At 42.2% G+C, this 18,562-nt stretch overlaps 1 protein-coding gene across 1 annotated transcript in view; it reads left to right on the forward strand.

Annotated features, from left to right (window-relative positions):
* Nucleotides 1–14,761: 14,761 nt before the first annotated feature.
* The window catches only part of LOC306978223 (uncharacterized protein MYH16), a gene marked incomplete at its 5' end in the record, with an annotated part of 61,142 nt that continues 57,341 nt past the window's right edge, over nucleotides 14,762–18,562 (forward strand). The window contains one exon of the mRNA XM_079576749.1: nucleotides 14,762–14,836. Coding sequence (XP_079432875.1) covers nucleotides 14,762–14,836 — 75 coding nt within the window. The remainder of the gene's footprint in view (nucleotides 14,837–18,562) is intronic.

The raw sequence follows: 18,562 nt of genomic DNA on the forward strand, positions 1-18,562 counted from the left end.
CTGGCAACACTCTGGATAACTAAGAAATGAGGCCCTATATATTTTTTTTTCTACGCACTCCACAGTGCACCTGAGGCAAATCACTTATAACGCCAAATAAAATCAAACTTTATTAATAAAGCGCTTTTCATACCGAAAGGTATCACAAAGTGCTTTACAGATTACAACATTTAAAACAATACGCCTGGCACAACCTCCCATATACTGTATATTTTTTATATATTAGGATTATAAATAGGTTAGTCAGTTAAAAGCTAAGCTAAAAAGGTGGGTCTTGAGCCTGCCCTTAAAAACATGAACGTTCTCTGCAGCTCCTCCGGCAGGTCGTTCCAGAGGCGAGGGCCGTAAAATTGGAAAGACGCCTCACCATGAGTCTTTTTGTTGACTTTAGGAATAACTAGGAGACCCCTGCCGGAGGAGTGAAGGGGCCGTGAAGGTTCGTAAGGTAAAAGCAGTTCTGAAAGATAAGAAGGACCAAGACCATTAAGACCATTAAAATCGATCCTGAAACACACGGGGAGCCAATGCAGCGATTCTAAAACCGGTGTAATGTGGTCCCGCCTCCTGATCTTCGTCAGGACACGAGCTGCTGAATTTTGTAAAAGTTGTAGACCCAAGATACTCTTTTTGGGAAGACCAGAAAGCAGGGCATTACAGTAGTCAATACGACTGGTGATAAAAGCATGCATTAGCGTTTCCGTGTTGGCACAAGAGAGAATGGGGCGGACTCTGGCTATGTTCTTTAGATGGTAAAAACCTATCTTTGTGATATTCTTAATGTGTGGAATCAACGCCAGCTCAGAGTCAAAGATCACACCCAGGTTCTTCACCTGTGAGGAAGGGTTAATAGACAGTGACTGTAGTTTAAAAGTCTCTCTCTCAGGGCCGATGATTAACATTTCAGTTTTGTCCTGGTTAAGCTGAAGAAAGTTTTCTGCCATCCAGAATTTGATATCCAAAATGCAGTTAAAAAGTGCATCTATTGGCCTGGTGTCATCAGGAGATATGGAGATATACAGTGGGGAAAAAAAGTATTTGGCCAAAATCCAATAGAATGTATATGTGAAACTGACCAAATTCTTTTTTTTCCCCACTGTATAACTGTGTATCATCAGCATAACTGTGAAAATTGACCCTGTGTCTCCTGATGACATCACCAAGAGGGAGCATAATACAGATGCAAAAAGCACTGGGCCTAAAATTGAACCCTGGGGCATACCACATGTAATTCCATGGACCTTATAGGAGCAGGTATCCGCACTCACCATGAACGTCCTGTCTGTGTGGTAGGAAGTAAACCATTTGTGTACAGCACCAGAGAGGCCGATTTGTTTTAAACAAGTTAAAAGAATAGTGTGGTCGACTGTATCAAAGGCAGCGCTCAGATCCAGGAGAACCAACACTGTGACCTTCTGTGAGTCATAATTTAATCTAAAGTCATTTTAAATCTTTAAGAAGGCAGTCTCGGTGTTGTGGTTTACTCTAAAGCCGGACTGGAATTTCTCAAGGACATTATGTGCAGTAATAAAATCATTAAGTTGGATAAAGACAAGTTTTTCTAAGATTTTGCTTAAAAATGGTAAGTTGGATACTTGTCTGAAATTGTTAAAATCTTTACAGTCCAAATTGCTCTTCTTCAACAGCGGCCTCACCACCGCCCCTATAAACGCAGCAGGGAAGACCCCCATCTGAAGAGATCAAATCATCATGCTTAGAAGCTCGTCTCTAAAAGATCCATAAAATGTTTTAAAAAACATGGTTGGGACCGGGCCCAAAAGACATGTGGTGGGCCTCACTGAGGAGAAAGCTTTATCAAGCATCTCAGCATTAACCAGGACAAAACTGTCCAGTGTTTCCTCAGGAACAAATAGACCATCAGATGTATTTAGAACCGTGTTACTTTGGGTAGATATAATATTATATCTGATAGTGTCTATCTTTCCTCTGAAGTGGTCTGCAAAGTCTGTGGGGTTAAAAGGAATTTTGTTTAAATTAGGGTTTAAAACATTTTCTATTGTTGAGAATAAGACTTTTGGGTTATTTTTATGATTGGTGATTATTGTGGAAAATAATTTGTTTCTTACATTTCTTATTGCTGTATTGTAGGTCTTTTGTTGGGCACGGACACAGAGGACACAGTAGTGGACAGGCCATACGTGATGACCAGGTCCAGACTGCGTCCTTTCTCGTGAGTTGGCTGCGTGACGCCAGACTAACGATATGTCTGTGTCGATAGAATAATTTGAACCATTTTGCATTTAAAATACCTTATATTTGAGCAGCATCAGCTTTGTGTTTGTATAAGCTACGGGCGGCACGGTAGCGCAGCAGTTAGTGCTCTCGCTTCACAGCTAGAAGGTCCGGGTTCGATTCCCACCTGGACGGGGCCTTTCTGTGTGGAGTTTGCATGTTCTCCCCGTGTCTGCGTAGGTTTCCTCCGGGTACCTACTACTAAAAACATGCACAATAGGCCAGGATGAACGATGTGTGTGAGTGAATGTATGGTGATGTCAGAGGGAGCGTTGGTGCAGACGTGTGAGCGCTTCTGTCTGTCTCCCACAGGGGAAACTGAAGCTACAAACGTACTTACCACCACCGAGTATGGAGTGAATGTACAATTGTCTCATATAAAGCGCTTTGTGACTATGTCTGTGAAAGGCGCTATATAAATAAGATAAGATAAGATAAGATAAGAAGAACTTTATTGTCTGTCCCCAAAGGCGACAGAAATTCGTCTTTGACAGGCTCAAACATGCACACACACTTCCATAAAAACACAGGCACATTTAAAATCAACATAACAATAATGAACAGCAGGACTATGGTTTGTGATCGTTCAAAGTGGAGATTGCCTTTGGAACAAATGACTTTTTATAGACGTCTTTGTGGGCCAGTGGGACTTTAAAAGATCTTCTTCTTCTTCTACGCAGCGGCGGAGTGATCTGCTAGAAAATAGTCCCTCAAAATGCGATCATTCATGTGATGCAAGGTCAGTTATATGCCAAAAATTATTCTATCGACACAGACATTTATATTGTTAGTCTTGTCGGTGTGTTCGTTTATTGGAGAAAAGAGGACAATATTCAATCAATTAATCAAGAAAAGTTTATTCCCTATACAATTCTAATTCTAATACAAAATTACCTGAGCGCTTGTCTTTCCCTGTCAACAATACGTGCACGGGACTTCGTCATCCGCATTTCCCCTGCACTCATATATTTATACAATGATAATATTGAATATGCATGAAGAGGCGGTGCAGGGTCTTCCTCCTTCCATCACGTATATCTGACTCCTTGACCTCGCACACTTGATGTTGCTTTGTTCACACCTTGCAGGCTTTCGCTGAATGGCAGGAAGTTCACCATCTGCATTAGTTTTTTTCTCTAACATGGTTATAGGAAAAGGCATAAAGCAAGTGTTTGCAAGTTGTTGCATGTGCGTGCAGTTTCTAAACCTCCCAAGTGTCTGCAATATAAAGCATAATCATTAATGCATTTAAAACATTAGTTAAGCACATGTTATGGTTAAACTTCTCAACAGTGTGGCGTTATAAGTGATTTGCCTAAGATGCGATGTGGAGTGCGTAAGACTGTTTTTAATGCAAGCTAGCTAGCATCGTAGAAATGCGCTAGCCTTGCATTAGCCTAGTGCCACGAAACTCTTCAAACATAAGAACTGCATGAATAACAAAACAATATCTCCAGGTACCAGCAACACTCTGGATAACTAGGAAATGAGGTCCTATGTCAAAAATCCTGAAATATCCCTTTAAGTCTGACTGTTTGAAGGTGTGGACAGGTGTCTTGTACAGACAAAAAGCTCAAACAGGTGCCATTCATACAGGTAACTCCTGGAGGATAGAAGAGAAAAAGTAACAGGTCCGTGACAGCCAGTATTCCTTTTTGTTTGTTGATGTTAAATACTTATTTTCTGCAAGAATTTACAACTAAAATTGTTTAAAAACACTGTCCTTCACTGTGTTATTCTGTCTTGTTCTTTTCCTGCGTGATGTGGTGAGTTTGTGAGGTGCTTTCTGTAGGAGTCACTCCTGTTGTGCTGTTGAAGCGGAGCCTTCTGCACCAACCACGTGATTTTATAAAAACCCACTAGGCGTCAGACTTTGCTTATCTCTACTGCAGCTCTGCCCTCTGGCTCAAGATGTGGCAAAAAGACGACACACTGTGGCACAAGAGTGAATTACAATGACAGATGGCCAACAGATTGATATGAGGTGCTGTGTTCAAAAATAAATAGCAAAAGTGGATTGGCAGCACAGTCTTTGCACCTTTTTAACTCACACGTCATTCTGTCATGTACTTGGCAGATTTGGGGCCATAATAGTGTGATTCAGGCAATTTCAAAGGTAAACTTGGTGCAATATGCCCACAAAAATCCATATTCTATTTACTAGCTTCCCCTTTCTATTTACGACCTGTCTTATTAAATGACCCCATAGTGTCCAAATGGATGTGTTTATACAGTGCCTCTCGAAAGTATTCATACACCTTGAACTTTTGCACATTTTGTCATGTTTACAACCCTTAAAGGGGCTGGAAGCAAGTTCGCCATTTTATACTCACTACTGCCACCTCAGGCCATATGTGTAACTGCACCTTCTATATTAAGCTCGTGCATGACGGCAATTCGGGCCGAAGTGACACATTTTTGAGTGACCGTACAGGATTTTAGAGGCAGTTGTGGTGAACAGGTCTGAGCTCATTCTACACATTAGGACATGGCTGGAACATGTAGGGGGAGGAAAATACTTAATTTTAACATTTTTAAACTCCTTATAGTCCCCTTAACATAAAGATTTTATTTTTATTTTTTTACTGAACGTTCACACACAAGTAACCGTAACTGTGAAGTGAAAGCAAAATGATACATGATTCTGTTTTTTTTTTTTAAATAGAAAAGTGAAAAGTGTGGCGTGCATAAGTATTCATACAGCATGAATGAATACTTTGTGGAACCCCCTTTTGCTGCAATAACAGCAGAAAGTCTTTTGGGATCTGACTCTACAATATTTGCAGTAGAGACTGACATTTTAGCCCATTACTCTTTACAAAACAACTCAAGTTCTGTCAGATTAGAAGGAGAACATTTGTGAACAGCAGTTTTCAGATCTTTCCAAAGATTTTCAATAGGATTTAGGTCAGGACTTTGACTGGGCCATTCTAACACATTAATATGTTTATTTTTAAACCATTCCATTGTAGATTTATCTTTGTGTTTAGGATCATTGTCCTGCTGAAGGTGAATCTCCGCCCCAGCCTCAGTTCTCTTGCTGGCTCCAGCAGGTTTTCCTCCAAAATGTCCCCATATTTGGCTCCATCCATCTTCCCAACTATTCTGACCATCTTCCCAGTCCCCACTGAGGAAAAGCAGCCCCACAGCATGATGCTCCCCCCCCCATATTTGACACAGGGGATGGTGCACACAGGACGATGAGCAGTGTTAGGTTTGCTCCATACAAAACGTTTTGCATTTGGGCCAATATGTTAAATGTTTGTCTCCTCTGACCAAAGCTCCTTCTTCCACATGGAGCTGTGTCCTCCATGTGACTTCTAGCAAACTTCCAACAGGATTTCTTATGGCCTCCTTTCAATAATGTCTTTCTTCTTGCCACTCGTCCATGAAGGCCAGATTTGTGTAGATACGACTTATAGTTGTCCCATGTACAGATTCCCCCAGCTCAGCGGCAGGACTTCACAGCTCCTCCAGAGTTATCTTGGGGCACTTGGTTGTATTTCTGACCAGTGCTCTCCTTATTCGATCTAATATTTTAGGTGAACGACCGTGTCTTGGTAAGCTCATAGTGGTGCTATACTCTTTCCATTTCTGAATGATGGATTGAACAGTTGCCCCGGGAGATGTTTAAATCTTGGGAAATCTTTGTGTAACTTAATGCTGCTTTAAACTTCTGCACAGCTTTATCCCTGACCTCTCTGGTGCTCCTTGACCTTCATGATGTTGTTTAGTGACCAATACACTCCGACCACAGCTCTGAGGGCCTAAAAGAACAGCTGAAATTATACTGAGAGTAGATTACACACAGGTGGCCTCTATTTAATGGTTAGGCCAAGGAGTGAACATTCTGGAGTCATTAGGAATGTTACAAAGGCAATTTAATGCTGTATGAATACTTATGCACCCCCCACTTTTCACTTTTCTGAAAAATAACGGAATCATGTATCATTTTGCTTTCACTTCACAGTTGTCTGTTACTTGTGTGTGAACTTTCAGTAAAAAAGTCAAAATAAAATCTTCATGTTTAGGGTTGTAAACATGACAAAATGTGCAAAAGTCCAAGGTGTATGAATACTTTCGAGAGGCACTGTAAATACAGGCGTGTTCCAGCTTTACTTCTTCGATACGTCAAGCCATTCCGGAGGTGGAAAAAACTGTCCGTGTTTTTTTGCCTTACTGTAATCAATGTCAAATTGTTTATTTCCATCTTATTATCTTATCTTAGATCAAAATCACTGTTTCGAAGGCAAATCCAAGGCTCTGTAAGCTGCTTTTTCAATAAGGGAGGGAGGTAGGGGCGTTTTTTTATCATTGCAGCAGCACATGGGCTCTGTTACATAGTAAACAATATTGAAAATTCCAGCCGCGCCTTCTGTCCGCGGGTTTTCCGCAGTTTTCAGATATTTTTGGGCGGGTTTGGCTGCACAGACCTGGCAACCCTGGCGTGGTCTCGCTTTGCTTTGCTTTGCTTCGCTTCGTACGGAAACTAAACACAAGGAATCACACATTGGAGCTAGCTGAGCATGCATGGGTTTGGATTATTCTCACAAAAGCCCGAGAGAAGAGAGAGGACAGAAAGAGGCGTGGTGCAGGAGGCACGAGGTTACGAGCACACGGACCGGGCGGCGCGTGGAGCGGCTTCAAAAATGTAAGCTACGACGCAAACTGCTAAATATTGTCCCTTTCACCCACTGTTTCTTAAACATTACTAAGCAAGTGCAAGTAATAAGCTCCGATTTACATTCGTATAAGTGTGATAAGAGCCTTGGTATTGAGGAGGAGTTGACGCTCTGAATAAGTCGTTCTCCCAGACTTTTACGCAGAGTTTTAACACATTTCTTTTGCAAAATTTGTGTTCCGTGACTCTGTTCAGATGATGTTTAGTCTAGATCCATTTATCCTGCAATCTCACATTTTTTCCTAACATAAACCATATGCAGCATATATATAGGCTATGCAAATGTCATTTAAAATGCTTATAATGAGATGGTTCACTGTAAACATTGTCAACGGCCAATTAAGGGGACATCGCCCAACCCTATTTCAGAGGGAATTGGCTGACGTAAGGTAAGTGAGAAGTGTAGGTAAGGTAAGTGTAAGTCAGTCAGTTACAGGCTCATACATGGATTATGATTAACTTATTATAGATGTTAATAAAATGTCTCTGCAACAGATCATCACAGGCTTCAGCCACATCATGCCATCGTTTTGGTTGGCCTCATAAGGATGATACGCCGTACATTCCCTACACTGTGGTTGAGCAGGCCAACATAAAAATGCAGTTTTCAGCAATGTCCGGTTTATCAAATGTAGTCAGTCAGGTAAGAAAAGTTCACACATTTGGCACATTTAGCGCTGAGGGCGGATTATGCCATTATTATACTATATATATTCATATTGTACTGTACGTTTGTCAACTTTTTTCTTTTATTTCAAAACTATTTCCACTACAGATTTTCACAGAAGGCGTTCATTTATGAATGAGCACATATGGAATCATGTTGTAAACTAAAGAAACTAATCAATGAGCTCCATGATGTCGTCACCAGTAGTTTTGACTTCACAGACTTATAACAGACCATTCAGGGACAAGATACTTATGAAGCTCATAGAGAAAAAAGAAAACATACGGTATTTGGAGTTATTTCAATCGCACAATGGATGTGCTGAAAATAAAGACAAGCTGATGCATAAAAAGTGTTTGCTCGGTTCTGTATATGAAACATTACAATTGACACTATGCGAGGGGCCTATCAGAACTTCCAACCCTCGCGTCTCATTCAAGCTCTCTTACATGTGTAGTGTTATTAACTGTGCCATAAGCCATTTTAAAACTTCAAAGGTCCTATATCATGCAAAATCGACTTTTTGGAGCTTTTAGCCATGTTGTTATGCTATTTCCTTATCAAAAACACCCCCAGAGTGGTTTGTGGCTTCATTCACGCAGCTCTCAGTAATCCTCCTGAATCCTGCTCTCTGAGCAGCTGCTCCGCCCTCTCCTGGTGAACGACTGACCTGCTCAGTTGTGTCGTCACAGCGGAACGGAAGTGCTCGACGTCTGTAATGTAATGTCTTAATTCTATGCTTGCGGCCTGATTTTAATTTGGGAACCACCCTTTTCATTATTTCTGTTGTAAGAAATAAATAAATAAATAAAGGAAAAGGAAAAAAAAAAAAAAAAAAAAGAAAGGATGTGCCCGAGGTGCTTCCAGGTCAGCTGGGGCCAAAACAAACACATCCCCTGAGCATCTGAACAGACGTCATGTTTGCGCTGCAGCTGTGAAGATGGAGCTCGTTGTAACTTATTCTGGACACACCTGTTCTTTATTCTTACCCAACGATAATGTCAGGGAGAAAAAGAAGCGCGTTTGGCTACGTGGACAGGACTATATATACAGTCTATGATTCAACCTTCCTAAAGAAGAAGCCATCAGAAGTTGTTTTTTTCTCCGGGATTCAGCGACTATCACCAAAATATTGTTTTTCTGTGACTGTCACTGATGGATGTTTGAGGAACCTTCGCCAGAATCAAAGTGGATTAACTTTTATAACCAACGCGAGTCCCATAATGTAAACAGCGATGGACCAGAGCGGTGAGTCAATCCAAACGTGTATTAGCTTGTGTGTTAGCCATTTATGAAGCTGTGTTGCAGATGTCAGCTCCTGATAACTGCATTGTGAAGTATATTCACTTATTGCTGTTTATTTATATTACGGTAAAGTATGTGCGGAGAGAGGGGGCGGAGTTAACTGAATCGAAGCGTTGTGTCTTCCGGGTTTGAAAAATACCTCCAGAAAACACTTATATTTATCACAAAAATGAGTGCTCAATAGCGGTAGTGGTACAATCATTCATATAATCATTCATATAAATGCCTATACTTAACTTTGGAATGGCTGAAATAGCATGATATAGATCCTTTATATTTTTGTTTTAGGAGGATCAACATTAAAAGTTATTTCTTATGTTGTGCAATATGGAACTAAAATGTAAAGAGCGTTCTCAAAGAAGTTTGAAACAAAAATAGGACAGACAGAGTTGTGTGAGTCAGTCCTGGTTATAGAGTACTGGCCCCCTACCCTTGGTGATGTAACACTTCTGATATGGAAAATAATGCAAGTGCTTTGCTTAAGATTTCATGTTTGTCTCTCAGGAGAAACAACTAGTGCTTAAAGGAAGTACTACACACAGGTATGCGTGCCACCAGGTTAACTTTAGTGTTGGCTAGCCATATGTACAGGTATATACAACAGTATTTACATCCGTTCACTTACGGGTTGAAAACAAAGGGAAAAAAAGATCAGTCAACTGTCCTATGAGAAGTTTAGTCCACACACTAGAGCACAGCGCTATTGTCCATTACGCAATTGTTCATTGTTCATAGACGTGACACCGTCACGCGCTGGAGGTGGTGGGACACGCAACAACAGGGACAAGAGAGTGGCCGCAAGGCCTCCTGCCGCACCGTCAGAAGGATCAGAAGTCAGAGGAACTTTGGGAAATCCAGAGGGAATTAACAGTTCTCCCACAGACTGGATTGCCTCACGGACGGACCCGTGGCAAACCTGGCCTGACAACATGCATGTATCAGTACACAATAACATCCATCCATCCATCCATCCATCTTCTTCCACTTGTCCGTTGCCGGGTCGTGGGGGCAGTCGTTGGAGCTTCCCAAATCACATTGCACCAGCCCCTTATGGCTCCTCCTGCAGGTGGTGGGTCCACAGAAGCCTCGCGATTTAACGGGCCGGTTGGTCTCTCATAAAGGGCTTCTGAACCGCTCTTTGTCTGACCCGTCACCTACGACCTGTTTGCCATGGGAGACCCTACCAGGGGCACGAAGCCCCCGACAACAGAGCTCCCAGGATAATGCGGGTGCTCAAACCCCTCCACCACGTTAAGGTGGCGGTTCCAGGAGGGGTACACAATAACAATGTCTAGAAAAACTTTAGATACAACCATGGCAGTGTGGTAATCTCCGATAAATGCATAATAATGGTTCATCTCGGGTCATGAAATTCTCCAATGACACTCAGAAAAATGCCGGTTTTATATAGCGCTAAGGAAACAGCATTTCTGCAAATCGAGGCTGAAGCTTTGACGAAATCTTCAAATGTAAATTGAGTTGGGCTAAAATAAAATTACGTAGCGGCTCATCGTTTCCATCTTTAGATTACTGATTGGAATGAACTTCGTGTGATTTTTTGTTATTTGAAGATTTCAGTACGTCATGAATTAGCGACATCAGGCCATACATTCGCCATTCATAATTATTATTATAAAGGAAAAACTGCAATAGCTCCATCTGTTGCCCACAGTGACCACATTTTAGTAGTATTTAGATTTATTACAGTGCTAAAAAACATACAAGGATATAAAAAAAAAGTTATCCATTTCTTACACAGAACAAAATGAAACCGTTGGTGTTGTATAGCCTGGCTAACACCAGACTAAAATCACAAGTGATATTTAGTCTGTGGACCACCAATTCATTTTCTCTTAGGAGAGGTGTGGTTTACGATCGTCCATAGTCGTTTATATGGGGCGACACGAAAAAAAAAAAGAAGTCTATCATGCGTTTGCACGTAGCCATAGCCAATCGTATCATCATATGAGATGACGTATGACGTACCCGCTGTAAACTTTTGAGCTAAATTATTCAGAACAAGGTCTAAAGCTTGATCGAAAAATACCATTGTGTACCATGTACCATGTTTGATCCGTTAATAAACTATTTTTTTTTATCCGTAAATAAACTACAAGCTTCCGTATATCGAATAGCGCGTCATCGTCTTGCTGGCCCTTCTCGGTCTGTGATTGGTTCCCAAATCCATGCGAAAATTTCGGCCATGGTCCCCAGGCTGTTGTGCAGTTCGAAATGAAATGAAATGATTCGAGCGCACACAGCAGCATGGCGTTAGCCAGGTTAGGTGTTGTATGCATCCTAAACTGAATACACAAGTGTTGTTTACATTTATGGTCATTTAGAAAAAATAAATGCTGAAATTTGAATACAATTAAGATTTTTCACTGATTTACGACACGCCTACAATTATATTATGTGCTACAGATAAATTAACAATCTCCACTTAATTTACCATCAGCTTGAAAGCAAAAACACAAATTATATATGTTTTTGTATAATTGGAAATAAATTCAGGGGTTAAGGGGTTAAAAGCATTAATAATACTTTTCTAATCGAGCGGCTCAGATCTGGTAGTTTCTCTGGAGCTGGTCCTACTTCTGCGTGGCGAATCTCGCAGGGTCCCTCGCTACTGCGGCGCTGCGAGGAGCGGGGATCAGAGGGACAGTGGAGTTGCTCAATTCCTTCGTTATGCCTATGTTCAGCGCAATCTGTATCTTGGTGTGATAGTTCTCCCTGGAGTCGGTCGGGGACAGCTCCAGACCCGTAGAAACACCCGGACTGAAGGTCGTGACCAGAAACTCGGTGCGTTGGGCGAGCAGTTTCCGATGGGCGTCCGACAGGCGAGTGTTGGTGCGCTCCAGTTTGGCTTCCATGGCCTTACGCAGCTGGTTTTCCATCGAGTACATGCTCTTATACGTCTCCAGCTCCGCTCCGGATGGCGTCTTGTTGACTGAGGCTGTCCTGCACGGTGGATCTGCCTTGGGACACCCCGGTCTCCAGCTCCTGGATCCTCTGCTCCAGTCGAGTTTTCACTTGGTAGAAATGAGATTCTGCATCGTTTTTTCTGCTCTCTGATTTTCAAAGCATTTCTCTATAGGGTCTCATACTTCGTCTGCAGGTCTGCCTGTGGACTTTGCGGTGAGCTCCTCCTCTTTTTCAGTTAAGCGTTTTGCCGCTTGTACGCACTGATTTTCACTCTGTGCAAGTTTTGTTTTGTCAGAGCCTTTTCTTTGGCCTGACATTTGTTGTTAGCTTCCCTAGTTGTCGCCTTAGTTCTGAGGCGTTGCTCTGAGCCTGGGACAGTTTCTCCTGTGAGGCTCCAATCTTGCTGAGCTGCAGTGTGACGTGCGGTAGATCATTTTCCAAACGGTTCTTCTCAAATTCTGCTTAAGACAGTTTCATAGAGAGAGCGCTCACTTCTTCACAATGGCGAGCAACTATGACGCTGATTTTAAGTCTATGGCTTTTAACCTTCTCCTGCTGCAGACTTTTCTCTGCGTCCGTTTTCGCTGTAATCAATTTTGCGGCATCTGCGTAGCTGCATTCAACAGCACGTGACTGGAGTCTGTCTCTTTCTCCAGCATTTCACTTGCTTTCTTCTCGTTCTCAAAGCGGTTTGTCATGCGGCCCACTTCAGACTTGAGCGCCTCATTCTGCTGTCTCCAGTTAAAGGTGGTTTGTTGGCCTGACCTTCTCTCTCGATATCTTGCAGTTGTTCTTTCAGAGTCACGTTCTCCTCTAAAAGGTGGCCTCCTTCAAGCTTGCTGTTGGCCTGGAGGTGCTCCCGGTCTGCTCTCAAACTCTGCTCTTGTGGTGTGGATGTCAGCTGCAAGAGCTTGACGTTCTCCATCTCCTGCTGTCTGTGGAGCAGCTTGTCCTGGAGCGTTCGTGTACTGTGCTCCTGAGGCAGCAGCTTCTGCACTGCGCTGTGGTCCTTCTTCAGCTGTATTTCCAGCTCACGTTTCCTTAAAGGGATACTGGCAGGTCCCTCTTTCTAAAAGGAATGGAGAAATTGATGCTTTTATTACACCTTGTAGTCTGTTTTTGTACACTGTGATGCCTTACAGAATGCTCCACCATGAGATTCATCACAGAGGTTGATGAATCTCATGGTCTCAGGTCTGAAAGGGTGTGCAGTGTACCTTGATGATGTCGTCATCTACTCAAACACGTGGGAGGAGCATGTCCGTTATGTGAAAGCCTTGTTCAATCCAATGGGCGCTGGCTGCTCTGCTTCATGACCACAACACTGGGGGCTGCCATTGCTCCGCCATTGCTGTAGTACCTCCATATCGCCGCTGGGGAGCTGGGGAGGGGTAGTCTGCAAATCCGCCATGAATTCCCCCACGACTGTAGTCATTATGGTAAACGGGGAAGAGTGAGCAGAAGCTGTCCATTTATATACAGTCTATGGTTCAATCGACTGGTGTGGGCCAGATTGACTAACCTGGCTAACACCAGGCTGCTGTGTGCGCTCGAATTATTTCGAACTGCACAACAGCCTGGGGACCATGGCCAAATCTCCGGTGGATTTGGGAACCAATCACAGAGCGAGGAGGGACGGCAAGACGATGACGCGCTATTCGATATATGGAAGCTTGTAGTTTATTTACGGATAATTTAAAAAAAAAGTTTATTTACGGATCCAACATGACAGCAGCAGACACGATGGTATTTTTTGATCAAGCTTTAGACCTTGTTCTAAATAATTTAGCTCAAAAGTTTACAGCGGGTACGTCATACGTCATCTCATACGATGATATGATTGGCTGGGGCTACGTGCAGACGCATGAGACTTTTTTTTTTTTTTTTCGTATCGCCCAATAAACGACTATGGACGCTCGTAAACCACACCTCTCCTACGAGAAAATGAATTGGTGGTCCCCAGACTAAATATCACTTGTGATTTTAGTCTGGTGTTAGCCAGGCTACAGATTGACTGTAAACTTGGCTAAATGCCAGTTTGCTAGAGCTACCGTCACGTACCTTGGTACGGGGTTTTGTTGGTCTTTATTTGTTTGCTTCTGTTTAGAACCTCGACTCCAGATTGGTACTGGGATATTCGCCACAACTGCCTCCTACACTCCTACACTGTCACTCAAAAAGGCGTTAACTCGGGTCCGAAGTGCCGTCATGCACGAGCTTAATACAGAAGCTGCAGTTACGCATAACTGAGATGGCAGTAGTGCGTATAAAATCACAAACTTGCGTCTAGCCCCTTTAAGAGGTTTAATTTGTTTAACGTGATTTACTGGTTTGAAAATGTTCTGAACACACATTAACATTGAAAAGTCACTCCATCGTGTGGCTTCCATGCTTTCTTTGTCTCCGGATCGATCCACTTGCAGGCACTTGCCAACGATCGCCTTTTTAAATGTTTCTCTGCAGATAGAAATTTGTAGAAACTAAACAACTGTTTGTTGTTTTCTTTCTTCATAAGGAGGTGGTTATTACACCACTTGGGCATTTTTCTCACAAATTGACCAAACTCTGATTTGCGTTTGCCTCGTGTGCATTGGACGCTGATGGGATGTTTGTATCTCGGAATGGAGGCCGTAAACAAAATACCTGGATGTGTAGACAGGCCTATAGAGTCAACACATACTTCCATTGGTTCATCACTGTCAGTGATAGTTCCCACAGAGGATCTTTTCATGACTGGCTGTGGTCGGTCTTTTGCACAGGTAACTCTCACCACACCAACATGAATCGCCTCCTGCACTTCTAGTCCCCGCCTCCACAGACCCGGGGCTGAGAGGTGGTACAAGCGCGCGTGAATAATCCAGACTGTGTGGGTGTGGCTAACCCCATGTGCCGTCTCCTGGGGCAGAGCACTCCACAGACATGGGGCTGTGAGGATGGACAAGCGCGTGTGTGTCATCCAGACGGACTTTCACCAGTACCGAGGCAGCCTGTGCGCTCCCACACACCTGGTAAGCACTCACGTTACACTTACAATCTGCTGCCGGGTGTTTGGAGTACGGCTAGAGCTGTTAGCTCAGATCTCATTTGCTCCATTGAACTGGCTGCTCTTGGTTGGTTTTGTTGCTCAGAGTGTGGAAAATGTTATCCATTTATTCAAATACACAGGGATTGCAATACAATAAGTTTTATGTTTTTACCGGATACAATTGAAATGGGAACAGGAAAAGAAAAGGTGGGTAACATTTTCGATGAGCGTCTGACAGAAACAGCATTTTGAATCTTTATCCTCAAATTTGGAGATGAACTCGTTAGTTGGATAATACCGTTGTTTTATTTTCTAACGTAATTCTCTTATTTTATATATAAAACACAATTGGAAGTGCAGAGTCCATGTTTTTTCCCCTAATTAAAGCTACTCTAAGTGATCCAGTTTTGCCGGTTCGGCATCGGTGCATTCCCATCAAGCGTCACTAGATGCGCCACACTCGGTGACAGCAGCGGACTTTGTACCACAGAAGGAGACCGGCGCCACACCTCCCTCACTCACAGCACATCCCCCACCACACCCCTCACCCCCACACCATGTAAACACGTGAACATGAGATTACAAATGTTTGAAGCAGCAGACGTAGCAACAGTTAGCCGCTAACAGCTGCCAACAACAGTTTAGCATTATGACATAAGTTTACAAAAAGATCATGAAGTCACAAAATTCTGACAGACCTGCTCTGATGTAGCTGAAATCCTCATCAAATGTCAGTTTGTTTAATAATCCAATATCTACAGGAGCTGTCAGGTCTTTTTCCACCTCCTTATGATCACAAAGCAAAGCAGCACCGGAGGCTGAGGTGTTCAAGGGTTACGGGGAAAAAAAGTTCTGCACTGTAAACTCAGTTCTAAATGGAAGTATTATGTTCCAAATGGCAAAAAAAGACAGCCTTTCATGAAAGTTGCAGTTTAGCAAATAAATGTAAGTCTCAACATGTTTACTTTGCTACATATCTTATTTATGCGGATAAATGTGTGTTTCACACAAGATTAATGAGACTATCTCATTGAAGGAAATCAGAGCAGCGTGTGGTCTATGGTGGAGGAGAGTGAGGGGCATGGGTGACAGGGGTAAGCCAGGTGAGAGTGGGATGGGGGGGTTGTGGTTGAGCTGAGCAGAGTTCACTAATCCACCAATTGTATGCCTAATTGATGTTTTTTTTCATTAAAGCAGAACTAAGTAACTCGTGCCCCTAGAGGCCATAAGCGCCACTGCAGGTGTCGTAGCATGTTGAGTTTTTTACTCATTAATTGTCCGTGAGAGTAAATACTATGCTGACAGAAAAGACAAAGGGACAGAGGAATATTGTACATCCAATTAAACAATGGAGATCATTTTTTTCACTCAAACTTGGCTGTAAATACTGTTGCGCTAGCCCACAGTTAGCATTAACACTTGTATTACCCCCAGAGGGACTACGGAAAGGATTTATTATGGTAAACAAGTTAGTACTTAGTACTGCTTTAGTTCATTTGGGATACACCTGGTGACTGCTATTTGGGATGAAATGACATGATTTGGGTCTTTTGATGCATTTTTGTAACCATTTCACTTTAAATGCTTGATTTGTGACCGCCTTAAACGAGACCAATTTCTCCTTTTCAGCTTTACCCAAATCTAGCAGCTTCTCGACTGGAGCTTACAGCCTTTAGGCCAGTGTAGCGCCTAATTTGAAAGCTAAGCCCTAGAAAACTGATCACAACGTTTTTTGTCGCGTTGTTGCTGCGTTTATGTCAAACTGTTGACGCATTTTCTACACATTTTTTGTCTATTTTACGTTGCAATGTTGTGTCTTTTAATTGTTGTATAGTTACTTTTTCGGTGTGTTTTTGTCACATTTTTGTCACATTGTAGTTAAAGTTTTGTCTCGTTTTTGACCAGTTTTTCTTGGAGTTTTTGCCACATATTTATTGCTTTTTTGTGTGTTTTTGTGTCTTTTTTGTCGTGTTTTTACTCATTTGAAAGACCGCTGAAAATAGGTGTAAAATCTGTAAAGCACAACTTACAGGCGGTGGGTATACAAGCCACAAAAAGCAGAAACTGAATTAGAGTTAGCATTTAGCTCCGAGGACACTTTCAGACTATCAATGTAAATACATTCATTAATGATGTCTAACGAGGCTTTGACCTAAAGGTGGTCGACGGTTGACAACAGCTGAAAACATCTGGATGGTTCATAATTTGGTGGCTAATGCTAACTGCTAATGGACTAGCCTGCCTGCTAACTGTCTGCAGACGTTAGGAGTTGATATAGAAAATGTTTTACTAAATAATATGATTGTTGACGTGATAAAGCTTCATGTTGATAGTTTTGCACATTACCATAACAATATATCCTTTTATATAAATACATGGTCTATTATATGTAGTGCTCAGTAAAATTTATTTAAGTCACTTTTTAAAGTAATTGTACTTTTATTTCTAAGTAGTTTTTTCATGTAGTACATTTTACTTATACGTGAGTAATATCAGAATGAAGTATCTGTTTCTTAGTTGAGTAAAAAACGAAGTAACTCGTGCCTCTGTGATGTATTTCTTATTTTTCTTCACTACTGAAACATAAATCAGACAGTTACTCACAGTATTCAAGTCACTTTTTCTCCAACTGCTTCGTTACTCTTGAGTAATTCTTTGGTCCACTATGTTTTACTTCTACTTAATTATTGTAAAGTAATGTTACTCTTACTTGAGTATTTGGGTAAATATTTGAATATTTGAAATATTTGAATATTTGATTTGTGTTTCCGAGCTCTCTAAGTCATTAAAGGAATTGAGCCTGATTGAAGACCATTACAGATGTTTCATATTAAATCGACATTTCTTGGTCTTTTTTGCCATAAATTCATAAAGAAATACAAAGAGTCTGGTCCAAAGTACTTTCGACTGCATGTTTTGATCCTGTATTATTCTGTCCATTTTGCACAATTATTTTGCACAATTTGTCGAATATCCCAGTTTGACTCCGTTCCTTTGTCACGTCCGTTCCTCCATGTCCCGCTGACACACTCCTGTCAGCAGGGGGCGGTGTGCAGCATTAGATGTCGTGTGTACATGAGTGCAGGTAATGTTTTTTGCCAGCTGCTGAAGTGTTTGTTTGACCTTCTCAAAGCAGACAGAGCATTATCTTTCAGGACTGACACTGAAATGTCAACAGCGCCGCCTCCTCAGTCCACGGACCTCCCGCTCCAGTGCAGACCACCAGGGCAGTCATGCATCTGAGCACGTCCCAGCCACAGTGCCAGAGAGTGATGTAAGGAGACACAGCAGCTTTTAGATGTAGAGGCATCATTTTGAAACCTTTGCTGTAGATTACTGACATAGATATGAGGCATATACTTTCGGAAACAAAATCTGAATCTGTATGGGTTTATTTTGTTGACCTATTAGTTACAAATACTTTTTCAACAGGAAAAATCAGGTATTAACCAGCTTTAATCAAGAAAGTACCACTCAGATTGCAAATCTTTTCTTCAGTGGAGTCTTGGACTGACAGGGACAGGTGCTGGGACTTTTCTGTTTAAACCTGGTTACCCTAATGCTGGGCTCAGACCAAACGCGGCCAACGAGGCCTCCAAAGCGCCGGGTTTACATTGAAAATACATGGAGGACTCGCCTCGGGGAGCGTCAAGAGATCTCGCAGTGCATCCCTCGCCTCTTGTGCAGCATGTTTTGAAGCTTTTCGTGC

This window comes from Gobius niger (genome assembly GCF_951799975.1).
Source record: "Gobius niger genome assembly, chromosome: 19".
Classification (NCBI taxonomy): Eukaryota; Metazoa; Chordata; class Actinopteri; order Gobiiformes; family Gobiidae; genus Gobius; species Gobius niger.